The sequence below is a fragment of the Phodopus roborovskii genome, unplaced genomic scaffold (assembly GCF_943737965.1).
Source record: "Phodopus roborovskii unplaced genomic scaffold, PHOROB, whole genome shotgun sequence".
NCBI classification, from domain to species: Eukaryota; Metazoa; Chordata; class Mammalia; order Rodentia; family Cricetidae; genus Phodopus; species Phodopus roborovskii.
In genome coordinates, this window is record NW_026126470.1 from 26,406,283 (window position 1) to 26,422,151 (window position 15,869).

Genomic DNA, 15,869 nt, shown 5'->3' on the forward strand with positions numbered 1-15,869 from the left:
ATACAATTAAAAGACAGCTGAAGGAGACAGAGCCCAACGGAAGAAGAAAAACTACCTTTGGTTTCTGCTAGGCTAAAGAGTATGTCCAAACTGTAAGAGCAAAGGGGAGAAAATAGGGACAGGTTATGTAAGTTGCAAACAGAATGTTTAAAGGCAATTCAGGAAAGAGACGGGACAGAGAGAATAATGAATGAGATCACAGACATGGGTCAGAATGCACCGCTCTTCTGGAAAATGGTAGGCTTAAATAAAGACAGCATAAAGAAAAGCCCGGCAGAAGGGCACACACCAGAAACAGATCAAAACACAGGGTAGAGTCCAGACATAACCGAGCACACGCAACACTCTAGAAACGACTAAGTGCAGCAGACTTAGGCCACAGAAGACACAAACATTTATAACGGTTAAGCCTGATTTGTGAATGAGTGTCTAGCCCTAGTCCCTGGGATTAGCATTTTACACAAGCAAGCCATCTACCAAAGGCCCAAACTGCCTTAACTCAGAGAATCTGCATTCAAGCAGACCACACTGGCAACATTTTTCCTAGAACTAATAAAAAGTCCTGTAACACCAAAGACAGCAAAGGAGAAGAAAAACAAGACTGAGGTACTTTCCCTGCCAGAGAGCAAAACAATAGATAAAGTTACAGTAACACAATGTAGCACAGAACAGAGTGTTTAAAAGAGCCACACCCGTGGATGGAAGGGTGACACTCAGCAGACGCACAGAAATGGAACATTTGACAAATGTTGCAAGTGCAGTGGGTGGCCCGAGTGGAAAAAAATAACACCGGATCCTAACTCACACCAATCACAAAACCCAGCACCTGGGAACAGACTCTGCAGAAAATGTGGTAGAAAATACAACTGACAAGAGAGAAGAAAGAGCACACACAATACAGGCCCGATGCTCTAAAAGCCGCTAGCTCAACCCCTCTTACCCTGAAGAAGCAGTCCTGAGACCACACCCACACAGGACATCTGGGCTGACACCTGGCCAGCAGAAATAATGCCGTGAGTGACTCCAGGTGAAGAGAGTAGAGTCTCCAACCCTCTGAGCTCAGCCCAAGCCTCCAGGCTACAGAGAAAGAGTAAGGCTGTGTTGCAGCGGTGTGTTCTACAAGAATAACCACTGAGTGGACAGGAGTGGGTGCTAATGGCCAAAGAAAACAGGAGAGAGGAAGTGACGTGACGGTGACCCACGTGAAGAACAAGAGGGTGAAGATCAGAGTGGCCAGGACAGGGATCCAAGCAGGAATGGGGAAAGCCTCCTTCCCATACTTCAGATCCTTCTCTAGGTACCCTCAGCTTAGTGGGCTTACACACACACACACACACACTACACATGCAGACACACAGAGAGACATACAAACAGACACACACTCATGCACACAAGTGCATACACACACACTACACATGCAGACACACAGAGAGACATACAGACACATACTCATGCACACAAGTGCACACACACACACACACACACAGAGAGACACACACACACACAGCGGCACTGCACTTACTACAGAATGCACTCCTCCAAACAGCAGAATTATCCTCTTGTCTGGGGACATTTCCATGTCCACCCTTCAGGAAACAGTACCCACCCTCAAAGGGAAAGAGTTGAAGATAGGGTTGGAAGGGACTGAAACCCCAGCACAAGGGACAGTTCAACCCTAGCCCAGAGCACATGGCCAGAAAGGCACAGGGAGGCTCCCCCCAGAGAACAAGGGAGCCAGAGCACACTCAGGGCAGAACCTTCTGGCCATCTCAATAGCCACTACGAATAACAGGTAAGAGTATCTCTATGGCTTGTAAATAACTTCCACATCATGATCATGACTTTATGCTTTAAAACTCTTTGCAGTTATTCACCCCTCACACCATTAGCTAAGACCGACACAATGCAAACCCAGCCACAAAAGTTTACCTTATAATTTAGCATTTCTTTAGATGATACCTCATCCAGTTTTTTTTCAAGGCCTTGTGGCAATTACATACAAAGGGAAAAAATCCTTGTCTCATGAGATCTGCAAGCAATGTGTTCAAGTTAAACAAAATCTCTAGTTCAAACACTGAAATTATTTTGTGTGTGTGTGTGTGTGTGTGTGTGCGCGCGCGCGCGTGCGTGCCCCTTCTTTGTGGCCCCTTCTTTAAGCACTGAGCCATCTCAAGAGCCCAGAGCCCATAGGAATGAACTTCTAAAAATTATTACTAGTACTGGAGTTCAGTGAGGGGTAAATGTGATTAATGGAATGGTGGAGAGGGCTAGAAAAGACTTGACAACCCTGAGTCTCTGGGTTTCGACTCTGGGATTCAACTGTCGGGCTACGGTTCCACTTTCTTTCTCCGTCATGTCACAGCTACACTAGTAAAAGAACCCCAGGTACACCCCATAATACATGGCAACAGCGGCCAAGAAAATCAGAACCCAAAACTACTATAGAGCAAAACTGCAGCAAACTGGAGACAGCCAAATGTACACTGGGGGTGGGGTGGGGTGGTGCACACATGTAATTCCAGCACTGAGGAGGCTGAGGCAGGAGGATGGCAAGTTTGAAGCTAGCATGGGCTATGTATGTAGCAAGTTGTAGGCCATCTTAGGGTAGCGCACCAGCCTGTGTCACAAAGAAATAAATCTGTGCCAGAGAGACAGCTCTCCAGGCACACGGTAGGAGGGGAAAAAGTGACTCCCGGGTGTGGTCCACTGACTTCCACACGCATGCCACGGAAATATGCCATGTGCACATGTACATGAGTACATAAAAGAGAACAGTAACAACAATACTGCGGAAAAAGTCAAAAATTGCAGATTCTGGCATATTGATCTTGTCAGCTTGTTGAGAAATTAAAATATAAGTACATTAATGGTTCTTTAGATCATTTTCATTTCTGTTTTATGTATATCAGTGTTTTCCTGCATGTATGTATGTACATGCTTTGCGCGCATCCCTGGTGTCCAAAGAGGCCAGAAGATGGTAACTCTAGAATTGGAGTTATAGACAGTTGTAAGCCACCACGCAGGTGCTGGGAATTGGACCTAGGTCTTCTGCAAGAGCAACAAGTATTCTTAACTACTGAGCCATATCTCCAAGCCCCTACACTGATGATTTTTAAAAACATAAAACTGAAGCTCCCCCCCACACCCCCGCAGTCTTCCAAGTAACACCCACCCCCAATTCCCACACTGAGTCTGACAGATGCCATCAATAGCATTTTGATGGAAATCAAGACAAGGCATTGGGTCCCCTACAGCCCAGCAGGTCCCACAGAAGCACACCTTGAGCAAAGTGACAGAAAGCAAGGCACGCCAACAGTTTACTAGGCACACATGGCTGCGAACCTTATCGACAAACAAACAGGGGCCATGTGTGGCTGGGAATCTGTGAGACTTGGGAGAATCCACAAGACTGGACCAGATTTGCTTTCAGGGAGACAAAGCTGTCCTGCTCTTTGACCTGACCCCCCCTCCCTGTTCCCTAAGTGCTGAGCCCCCAGAACAAAACAAAGCCTTCCATTTCTCTACCGCACAAAAATCACTTACTGGCCAGGCAGATCCAGCGCTGTCCCTGCCTGCTGCAAACACAATCCTTCCTCTGAATGGAGGAGCCTTAGTCGTGAGCCGCAACACGGGGCCCTTTCCTGTGAGCCAGATGCCAGGGAATGGACTTCCTGCAGGAGGTGCATCTGTGCTCACTGCAGCCCACAGTTTCCTCTCAGCAGCAGACAGATGTGCTGGAGGCAGATCAAAGGGTCTCCAACTCTCCGGCCTGAGCCTGATCTAATCGTCTCTAATGTGTCACTGGCCAGATGTCAGCCACCAGGGCCCACCTTTCTCTGGCTCAAAATGCAAGGAGACCCACTTCTCAAATAAGACGCAGCACCAGCCAGCCCCTCTAGGGAGCCCAGTGTTTTTACTACAAAAGTGCAAGCTCCTCGCTGAGATTAACACAAGGCACCTGCTTCATCTCAATCAGCCAAGTAGAAGTCCAGGGATGGGACATTGCCACTGCAAGGAAAGGTTTGCTAATAACAAGAGACAAGCAAATCTCTGTGAGTGTGTGTGTGTGTGTGTGTGTGTGTGAGTGTATGTGTCTGTGTGTGTATGTGTGAGTGTCTGTGTGTGTGTGTGTGTGTCTCTGTGTGTATGAGTGTCTGTGTGTGTGAGTGTCTGTGTGTGTGAGTATGTGTGTCTGTGTGTGAGTGTCTGTGTGTGAGTGCGTGTGTTGTGTCTCTGTGTGAGTGTGTGTGTGAGTGTCTGTGTGTGAGTGCGTGTGTTGTGTCTCTGTGTGTGAGTGTGTGTGTGAGTGTGTGTCTGTGTGTGAGTGCGTGTGTTGTGTCTCTGTGTGTGTGAGTGTGTGTGTGAGTGTGTGTGTCTGTGTGTGTGAGTGTGTGTGTCTGTGTGTGAGTGTGTGTGAGTGTATGTCTGTGTGTGAGTGTGTCTGTGTGTGTGAGTGTGTGTGTCTGTGTGTATGAGTGTGTGTGAGTGTGTGTCTGTGTCTGTGTGTGTGAGTGTGTGTCTGTGTGTGTGTGAGTGTGTGTGAGGGCCACACTATGTAACCCTGGCTGGTCTAGCACTCACTACATTACTCAAGGTTACCCCTCTCTCTCAGCAGCCCTGCCTGTCACCCAAGTGCTGAAATGACAGGTTTTCATCACAATACCTGGCACTAAACACACAGTTAAAACTCACAAAAAGTACCCCAGATGCCACCTGAATGACAATTCTTAAAACTGGCATAAAAGATGGGAGTTTCGCAATAATCACTATCAGAAGTATCTTGGTTTCATTAAATAAATAATATATAAATCTCATGATTTATAACACAGTGGTTTTACTCATGAAGAAGCTGACTCTGAAAATAAGTTCCCCTCTCTCTCTATGGTAGGAACATCAGCAAAGCACATGAAAACATGATGGGCACATGCTTTGGGAAGCTTTTAAAAACATTCAGATCTGTGTCTGCCTTCCTACACTGACGGTGGCTGACGCGCATAGCTGGCTGAGGATCGTGTACACCTTCTAAGAAACCGTGGTTCTGAATTGGGAGTTGTGGGGGGGGGAGTGGACAGCAGTGGTCTCTGAGGGCATTTTTGTTTGGGGGTCAGCAGGCACTACTATCTTAGAACAGCTAGTAGGGATGCACAGAACAGCATCTCACACCAAAGAATTGCCTGGTCTGAAACCGTACTTACGATCAGTATTCAAAGCAAATCCCCTAAGATCTTAACAGCGACTTCTTGGAAACTCCATGCAAACACCACAAGTCCTCACACCAGCTCCCCCTTTCCAACAAGGATCTGCGGAGAGTAGCGGTCACTGCGGAAGCCTCCCTTTTCCAGTCCTGGGTGCCTTCCTTCCTTGTACATGTGTGAACACGTGCTTCGGAAACAAAGGGGAGAATGGGCCAGGCAGAACTTGTGGGCTGCAAATGGCCATGGACTAGAACTGACCGGGTCTGAGACTCTGGAGGAGGCCCAGACCTCGGCCTTGAAGGCAGTGTGGTAGCCATGCACGATGTTCTCTCCTTTTATCAAGGAGGAAAAGAACATGCATTCCACTGCATGTCACCAGAACATTCTCATACACTCAGGAAGTGTTGGTGGCCTAAGCAGTTCCAACTCTAGGTATGTGTGGAAATCACCCAAGGAGTCTAAAACACCATCTAAAACAACCACCAAAATAAACACAGGAGCCAGAGTGACTCAAGAGCTGTGAACGGGGTCCAGGGACCGCAGTGCTACAGAATTCCTTCTCTCCACCAGGGAAACTGGAAGCATGGTGAAATTCATAAGCCAGAGTGTTAGACAAGCCGCCCGGTGCCGGCGGGAGTGGAGGAGCGGACAGGGAGGAGGCACAGTTACTGGTCAGACTACCCCCACGTCCTCCATGACAGAAACCGGCTTAGGATGTAACCTGTTTCTCAAATACTCACTGCTGGCCTAACTTATTGACTTATTTAACCATCACATTGACCTAGCAGGGTGGCAGTGTGCTCTTGTGTCTATTTTATAATGAGGACACAGGACACAAGAGTGGAGGGTGAATCAGGACTCATAGGGGCTGACATCAAAATGATCGCAGTCCCAAAGAACCGGGTTCAGGGACTATTTTTAACCGACTGTCTATGATGTTTCTACTTACAAGCCTCTATGTGAGAAAGAGGTTCAGAAAGAATCGAAGCTTGAAAGAGAATCAATACTTTCAAACCGGGCTCTCGGGGGAAAGTCTGGTCAAGTCAGCATGCTGGGCAGACAGTACCAGGGTTCACATGGGCCTCAAAGTCCCTGAAATGTTCACGCTTCCCACCTGGGTCTTTGTCCAGGTAACCAAATACTCGGTACGACCACCTTAAAGGTGCCCTAGCACCAAACCCCAGACTCTGCTACTTGGATAGCTCCTATATTTAGTCACTGCTAAATTTAGTCATGGCTGGAGTGGAGCCTACCCATTGTCCCACCGCTCTGTGCTAACTGCTGAGTCTGTGTTATCTCTGCCTTGCTGTGGGGCAGGCTCGCCTGGCTACCCAGCCTGTTTCCTTTCATCTTCTGCTGTTAACTGAGGACCAGGAAGCGGAAGCATCCACAAGGCAGAGACCCAGGTGGGGATCATGAGCTCCAAGTCACGGCCCGTTTGGTTAGGAAAAAACAAAGGAAAGAATGAATCTCCTTCAGAAGACTCCAAGGTTGAGTTTTACTGTTTTAGACAAGAGTAAGCTCAGCGTTTTTGACGCAAGGATTCCGCAGGTGCCTGGCCCTGTGGGAGGTCCAGGTTTAGGATTCCATTGTATCAAAGATAGCACAACTGCTATCTACACAGAATACACCCAGATCCTTCTACAACAGACACATGTAGCCAAGAACACTTTTAATTAGAAACTCCCCCCCTAGTTTACCAAAATCTCAGTACTCAAGAGGCTGAGGCAGTGGGATTCCAAATTGGGGGCCAACTTGGAATATATAGTGATTCTAGGATAATCTGGGCTATTACACAGCTGGACCTGGTTCCAAAAACAAATATTTAAAAACACTCACGGAAATAATCTGTGCATATTATTACAAGGGTCTTTTCAGTAAAAAAAAAAAAAAAAAAAAAAAAAATAGACAGTGACTGTTAATAAGGAAGCAATTTCTGAGCAAGAGTCCATTTTACACAAGGACTTTACCTCTACAGGGCTAGAGAGTAAACATTCCTGGCTCTGTGGACCAGACCTCCCCATCACAACCTCTCAATCTGCCACTGCAATGGGAAAGAACCAAACTCAGGTGGGGTGATCAGGTTTCAGTTTGTGGACTATAATACGCAAATTCTGAATTTGTATCTATAAATGATTGATGGAAAAATTAATACAAACACAGCCACACACTATTCATGTATATGATCACAAAATTCTGAAGCAACCTAATATTACACAGCTAATGTGTTTCATTCTGTCTCCCTGCAGAACAGAGACTGTGGGTTGTTTTGTAGGATCACAAACACCGCCTTGTGGCCAACTGTGAGAATTACGCCATGGTCCCAATCCCCCTTTTCTTGACATTCTGGGCTAATTAAAGCAGCTTTTTAAAGTGTGACACCCAGTGTGACATAGTGAACAAGGAAGTCAACAGTAACTAAGTGCAAAGTGTGATGTCCAGTATGAAACAGTCATCCAAGAAGGCAATAGTAACTAAGTACAATCAATTATTCGAAGCTTCTACTTGTCAAATTCTTCAAAGAGCCACTACACAAAACCATGAATGACCACAGGCTTCTTGATTAGGCAGTCAAGCTGCAGATGGTAATCTGACAGCAATGGCAAGGAGCAACACACAAGTAAGTACCTACAACACAACATTAAAACTAGAGAACCCCCCCCCCATGCATGTCCACGCAGCCTCGGGCTTTTTTCTCCCCCTGAAAACACAAGATGAAGAGGAAAATAATTCGGAAATTAAGCCCAGTCAGTGAAGCCAAACCATAGCACCAGCTCATAAAAACTGAACTCCAGCAATCCACTCGGCTCCTTTGTTCACTCCCTCCCTCTCAAGTTCAACAGGGAAGGGTCCCCTGTGTGAGAAGCTCCGTCCAAAGGGCCAGAAGGTAAAGATGAGGAAAAACCCACCCAGTCCAAGAAAACGGACCAAGAAAGAAAGACACAGGCAAGAAAACTATCGCGGAGGTGCCCTCCTGTGAAGCTAGCATTCCGAATGCTGAGGCAGGGGAATCTTGGGTTCAAGGCCAACCTAGGCTATTCAGGGAGTTCCAAGCCAGTCTGGGCTACCAAGTGAAAGCCTGTCAGGAAAAAAAAAAAAAGAAAAGAAAAGAAAACTCAAAAACAAAGGAAAAGGAGCCAACCTAATAGCATAATATGGCTGGAGCCCAAAGAGACACAGTTTGCAGGTCATGGAGCTGGGGGTGGGGGTCCCAGGAAGGCTTCCAAGGCAGGGGCACCCAAGCTGCTTCTATCAGACTGAGTATATGGTCGCCAGAGAGCAGGAAAGAAAGCAGTAAGAGTAGCAGGTGGAGAGAGCCATGGCAGGTTTCCACCCACCTGATTCGTGTTCACATACGTGAGTCAAACCAAGCAAACACCTGCTGGGCAAGTTTCCTCACGCAGCATCCAGTTTCTCTCACATGGGAAGAGGACCAGGGCTGGGCAGACTTGGGGGATGGAGGAAGAGAAGGCTAGAGGAAGCCCAAGCATCTTGTGATCCCATACATCTATCCACAAGCATGAAAGGGCGGCCGCCCACCATTCGCTTCTCTCCAAGATGACAATGAGCAAAAGAAACACCAAGCAGATACTCCATGACAAAAGCACCTTCCCCTTCCCTTTTAAAATGTCAACAGGGAGCACAGGGCCAGCTCCCAGCTCCACTCACTCACCAATGCCTGCAGGGGCAAGCCCTGTGCACTGAGTGGGTGCACCTCCTGGGCCACAGTTCACAAAGCACAGCCCAGGGCCACATACCTGGGTTGCTGGTGAGGAAGGCGAGGGGACTCTCGCCAAGGTCCACAGGGCCGTCCACTCGGTGGGGTGGGTTCTCCAGAAGCTCCAGCCCTTCTTCCAGCTCAGGGTGGGTCCTCACCAGGAGGCCCAGGGAGGGCTGGGAGAGGAAATCTTTGAGCATAGATGAATTCAGGGTGCCAGCAGCGCGATTATTGATCTCAAGAATCTCATCCCCCGCCTTCAGGCCTGCCAACGCAAGACGGAAAAGTTTGAATGTCACACAAATCAGAGCATAACTACTTAGAAGTTCTGCCAGGAGGGGCATGCCGAGCTCTCCTGTAATGAGTCTCACAGCCCCAGGGCTGCTGCGAGCAGGGTGCAGTCAGTACTCACATGGGTTTGAGAAGGCTCTAGAACAATGGTTCTCAACCTTCCTAATGCTGAGACCCTTTAATATAGTTCCTCACATTGTGGTGACCCCCAACCATAAAATCATTCCATTGCTACTTCAAAACTGTAATGTTGATACTGTTATGAATCAGGATGTATGTATATATCAATGTTTTTCGATGGTCTTAGGCGGACACACACACACACACACACACACACACACACACACACACACACACGGGGTAATGACCCACAGGTTGAGAACTGCTGACTTGAACCAACTCATTACTTCTTCAATGTGGTCTCAGCATCTGCCAATTTTCTTTTTCAAATGCTGACTCTGGTTAACTTCCAAAAACCTTGTTTCCAGCACACACTTGTATCTACTGTCTCTGTGAATGTTGGCAACAGTGTTTCATACACACTTGTATCTATTGCCTCTGGGAATGTTGGCAACATTGTTTTGTATATACTTGTATCTATTGTCTCTGGGGAAGTTGGCAACCATGTTTTGTACATACTTGCATCTATTGATCATTTCCATGGAACTAAAATGCAGAAGTTTCTTCTGTCTACCACTATAAGTAAGATTTTTTTTCATTTTTGCTTTTTTCCCAAATTCACTCAGAGGAGACAGTTTACAGAACCAAATGCAGCTGTTATCATATAAAACACTCTCTCTCTCTCTCTCTCTCTCTCTCTCTCTCTCTCTCTCTCTCACACACACACACACACACACACACACACACACACACACACACAGAGGACTTTGAATGACACCAGGACCTGGGGAAGGACATCTTCCATTTCATTGTGGTAGGGTCTTCGGAGGCTTCTGCAATCTTTGCAGGTCATACCCCTCAGGAAGGGACAACTTTTGGGGCCCAAAGGGACAGTTGAGCACAAGCCCGAACTGGGAAAACCAGAAGCTATGACTAATGAAGAGGTAATTCAGACCTTTACTACAGGCATTGCAGCTGCTTGAGAAGAAGGCAGAGGAACATACTGCTAAGGCAAGGGAGTCTCCCTGAGATGGGAAGTGGATGGACGCATAGAGGAAGCCACCCCACCCAAGGTAGCCATGGATCCCAGTTCCGCCTCTGCAGAAGAATCATTCTACAGAGTTCTCACTTCCCAGATCTGAAGTTAACCTTAGCTATCCTCGCTCAGATTTCTAAAACTTACAAAAGCCAATACTGAGCATAACACACACACACACACACACACACACACACACACACACACCTACCTCTCATGGGTCATGGGGAGGGGATGGAAATGAAATGGTAATGTTTTGGTGTCAAAGGTAAAATTCTGTTGAGGAAACAGCTCACTGTATTTAAGGGTTATTTATGTCTATGTGTGTTTTGTCTGCATGCATATCTGCACACCGGGACAGCATCAGATCCCATTAGAGAGGTTGTGGACTGCCATGTTGGTGCTGGGAATTGAACCTCTGGAAGGGCAGCCTGTGATTTTAACTGCCGAGCCATCTCTCTAGTCATGAACTATCAATTCATTTTTAGATAGAAATCTGGAGTATTTGAACAGAAAATATAAAATTTCAATATAGGGAAAGTAGGGTGTTGGTGTTTAGTTTTGACATGTACGTGTGTGTGTGTGTGTGTGTGTGTGTGTGTGTGTGTGTGCATGTACATGTGCATATGTATGTCCTGGAACTCACTATGCAGCCTGACAGGCAGAGTAGGAACAATGGCAAATTGAGTTTTGGCCCCTGAAAACTTTGCTCCTATGTCCCTGCACGCAGAGTCTGAGTGCAATTCTCCCTTGAAAGACAGTCTTTCCAGTTGCAACCAAAAGACCTTGCCTTGTCTGGAGGGCCCTAAGCCCACTGACAAGTCTTCACTGGGCCCAAGGAGAAGAGATTCACAAGAGAGCTGGGGTCAGTGAAGATGGATGCAGAGCCTGGGGTAATATAGGCACAAGCCCACAGGCATGTGGAGCCATAGACACTGGAGGAGACCAGGGAGGGTTCTCTCCAAATGGCTCGGGATGAGCACAGCCAGTGAACCCTCGCCTGGCTTCTTTGGAATTGCTGGGCATAAATGTCTGCTGCCGTAAGCCACCCAGCTTCCAGTTGTTTTGTTATGGCGACCGCGGGAAGACAGCACAGAATGAGCAGTAAGAGGACAGGCGGTATCAGCAGCCCTGTGCTGTGGAACGGCGCACCGAGGCCTTTCTGTTCCCATTTCAGCACGGACAGGCTCTGTGACTGCGTCACCCCCAGCTCTCAGTCTCCTACGTAAGAGGGGAACGCAGTGATGAGAGGAAATGAAGCTAATCACGTGACCACCGAAGATACCCAATAGACACTGGCTCTCGGAGTTGCTCTTTACTCCCAACTGACCCTGGAAATAAGAAATGACCATGAAAAACACATGCAGACAGTATCCAAGCAAGATGACCTGTGTCCTTCTCGACCATGTCCCGTGAGACCATCATGAAAATACTAGATGACGGCAATGGCTCCAATGGTCTCAAAGGGAGAATGATAGCCCAAAACAAGCAAGGCCATGATGAGCGGAGACGAAAGAACACAGTGGGTACTAAAAGTCCGTTCTGCACGAAAGTCCATGTGGGATCCAACTAAGAGCAGCCTGTGTGAGACAGCAATAGGGTGGGGGTGTCCACAGGGGCCCCGCTGCAGCATGGGACAGCCAAAAGCCCGATGTGGCCAACGGAAGAGGGCGAAGGTGAAGAGCAGCGTGTACTAATGCGAACAGCGTGCTCAGATCCACTTAGGCAGCATTCCTTAGGCCTCGCTTCTGAGAACACATCCTGGTCATTTTAACGGGCCTGTGTTCGGAAAGCCAGCCGGAGTTCTATTGTACATGGTAAAGAGTGGTCAGAGAACTTGGAACCACTAATTCTGGGAGAGACAATGTCTCCCAGACACAGATCTCAAAGGCTGGGTGCAGGATAGCACCACACTAACCTGGAAGAGTAGAGGGGAGCCAGGAGAGGGGATATTTGGTACTCAGAATGCACACGTGGGATGCACAGTCTGCAGTGAGCCCTGAAGAGGGTAAGGCGGGAAGTATGTTTTCTAATCGCTAGAGCTAACACCCCACACGCCTCCTCCAGATGCCGCCTGCTCTGTGTGGAGTGTCAGCATGGTCTTTGTGGCCGCAGAGGACACATAGGCATTGGTCTTGCATCTGCTGAGAATACTGCTCTATGGCACAAGGAGGCTGGGGAGACATTTGTTTTCATAGAGAATCAGCATTCTCAGATTCAAAGGACTCAAAACAGGATGTGACTGAAGCCAGAAGATCCCCCACCCCCAGGGCCACGCCCACAGCACACTCATCCTGCTGAGTGCGATAAAGATCAGATCAGCCTGCAGGTCTGGAGGGAATGAATCTGTTCACAGCCAAGTCGCACTCAGTGCCTCTGCAAACCCTGCCTCCTGCAGCCTAGAAAGTCCAGAAGGAAGGCACAGGAGGTTGTCTCCATACTGGCTAGCACATAAATGATCCTGCCTATTCCTCCCTCACGCCCCACCTTCTCTGCCTGTGCAGACAGACTGGATCGAGATTCCCCCATGGTTACAGCACAAGGTGAAAAACCCACACGGGGACTCACGAGCTATGAAACAATCAGTAGTAGGCTCACAGCTACAGGGGTGGAGGCAGGGAATCCTGCCCCCTCTGCTCGCAGCGGGGCCAGGCAGAGTTCCTGACACAGGAGATTTGGGTAACCATGGCTAAGTGCAGCTGACACAGACGTGCTGGCCAACATAGATTTTGTTCCCACAAAATTCCACACCAAGAACAAAATTCCTAAACTCACTGACCTGCTTCATATTTTCTTAAATATAATGAGCTGAACAGTACCCCCCCCCAAAAAAAACAGAAAACAATCATGTCTGCCTACAACATCTGGAAGCAACCTTCTTTGCAAAGAGATAATTAAAATAATTTTGTTAACTATATAATGTTACAGACATAATTAAGTCAAACTAAACCCCTAACTACTTCAAAACTCACGGAGCTTGAGGGTGAGTGTTAAACAAAAATGACCTCTGTTCTTAGAAGGCAGCCACAGAAAAGCTACGGACACGGAGGAGTGGCTATGCTGAGTACAAAGGCAAAAATGGGAACATGGGTTACAAACCAAAGATCACCGGGGATGCCTGACAGCTGCCGTATCTCCGAAGAGACACCTGGCAGGGTCTTCCAAATAGGGTCTACTCTGCCAACTCCTTGGCTTCAGACTTGTAGCATCTTGAGCCACGAGCTGAAACATTCTGTATGTTTCAGCCACAGAGTTTCATCTGTTATAGTGGTCCTGAATCTAATGGAATGGACAAGTTCTGGCTTCTTCTGGGACCCTTAGCATGTAAATTCCAGGAAGGCTCTTGACAACATCCACAGACGTAGTGGAGTCATATTTGCATGTAGCCATATTTGAGTCATCTGTAAATTACCTGTAATACCTAAAGCAACATAAAAAACTATCTACGTTATATTGCTTAAGGAAAGATGACAAGGGCAAAGTGAGTATATGTTCAGTAGTTGGTAACTTTTCTTAAGCACCACCCCCTTAAAGATTTTGCTGTACAGTTGGTAGAACCCAGAGCTGCACAGCACATGGGTAAACAGGGTCCACCGTAATCTAGGTTGAGAAGGGACTTGAAAACTACAAGCAGGCTGTTGATCAGGGCTCAAAGGCAGCCAAAGGGCGTGGTCAGCTCAGGGAGGACCAAGAGAAGCAGGCAAGACGTATGTAGGCAGAGATAACAGCAGAGACGAGGAGGCTGGATCTGCAGACTCTCCAGGAAGCGACAGAGTAGAAACGCCACTTCTGAGGGTGCTGCGGGCTAGGCCAATGCCTATGACCAAAGGTCTGCTTGCCCCAAGGCCCAGAACTCTGCAGAAGATAAAGAACCATCGAAGGGGACTTCACAGTAGTCCCATAGATACAGGAGGCTCAGAGTCTCACCTAAAACCTAGGAGACGGTGACAATTCTTGCACACCCATTTCATGGAGTGAACCCCACCTCCTGGGAATTGTTTTCAAAAAGACAACATTCTTTATACACAAACCCCCTGAAATGTCTTTCTCACAACCAATGGGGGGTGGGGGGAAGCAGAGGGAAATTATGGGGTGGAGGTGGAGGTGGTGGTTTGCAAGTCTGTAGAACCTAACAGTGTAGAGGTTGATGCAAGAAGACCACATGGTGAGGCCCTGCCTCAAAAACTAAAAAGGAAAACAAACAAACAAACAAATAGAAGTAAGCAAGGCCTCCACAGTCTTACCGTTTTTGGATGCTAAGCCCGTTTCCTTGACGCTGTTCACATAGAGCCTCCGAACTCCATCTTCATCCACAGAAGAAAGGGAAAACCCTACAGAACACAAGACAGAAGGCAGGCTCATGCCTGTGAATGTTTAGACAGCAACAGGGGCGCCTGCTATGAGACCAGAGCTATGTCTATATTTTGGGTTACACTTGGGAATTGTTTTTCTTTCCTGTTGTTCAGATTGTTTTACACAGCAGGAAAAAAAAAAGTATTTTTAGATCACTCTAAAAGCAACTACCTATAAAAATAAATATCACTACCCATTACTCTCCATACTTCATGCTCGCCCGTCAACGCAAATAAAAGGACATTATTTTATGTCACCTGTTTCCTGGTGAAGGGCACTGATTTGCCTTTTCCATCCTCTTCCTTACACAGCACAAAACAGACAGACTGGCTTACCTCACAGAGTCCCTCCCCTTTTTCTCTGCATTCAGTCTACACTGTAGGACACACCGTCCCCAGCGGGTGACCTGTCCAGTGAACCCTACATCAACTATGCAATTCTGCACCATGCACTTGGTTACAAAGTATAGACATCTAGACTTCAGAAGCATACTCAATTCTCAAGCAGGCAAATAATCTCGACTGTGAACAGACCCTGGGCACAACATCCTTTCCAAAGTCTATGCAAGCAGGACACAACTTTACAAAAACATACAGCATTCTGAAGGACAAATGGGCCGGGCGGGGCCAAGAGGCTCCTGCCTGCACCCCTGGACAGCACAGGTGACCATGTCCTATATCAACAAGTGTTAAGGAAACTCTACAAGCTATGGTTAGCTGAATGAAGACGACAGTGGTCTTACAGCCAATTAACAAAGGTTTTCTGTGGGATGGGAAGGCTCTAATCTCAGCAGACTCTAACAAAAGCCAAAACGGTTGCCAACAGGCGCAGAAGGGCATCATTCATTATCAAACCAAGGTAACCAGCAATCAGGAGGCTGCCACTGCAAAAACAGGAAGGCATTATGAGTGATAAATGGCCTGGTGACCTAGAAGAGGAAGTAATTAAGACTCAATGAAGAAACTAGACCTCCAGCTGACTTGATGAACTGCCAGGAAATCCCTCATCCATCCATCCATGGCCAAAGGGAATCCACAACAGAGATTCAGGTACAGACACACACCATAAGGACTACACACGGGTAACAAACATAGTTTCAGAGGTACTCAGATAAGGGAAAGCCACAGTGTGAACCTGTGCATACTTCACTCACAGA

At 47.5% G+C, this 15,869-nt stretch overlaps 1 protein-coding gene across 1 annotated transcript in view; it reads right to left on the reverse strand.

The window, feature by feature from the left end:
- Tiam1 (TIAM Rac1 associated GEF 1) overlaps positions 1 to 15,869 on the reverse strand; it is a 119,075-nt gene that overhangs the window by 35,872 nt on the left and 67,334 nt on the right. The window contains exons 12-13 of the mRNA XM_051191808.1: positions 14,605 to 14,691; positions 8,954 to 9,178 (exon numbers count right to left, since the gene is read on the reverse strand). Of these exons, the coding sequence (XP_051047765.1) occupies positions 8,954 to 9,178; positions 14,605 to 14,691 (312 nt within the window). The remainder of the gene's footprint in view (positions 1 to 8,953; positions 9,179 to 14,604; positions 14,692 to 15,869) is intronic.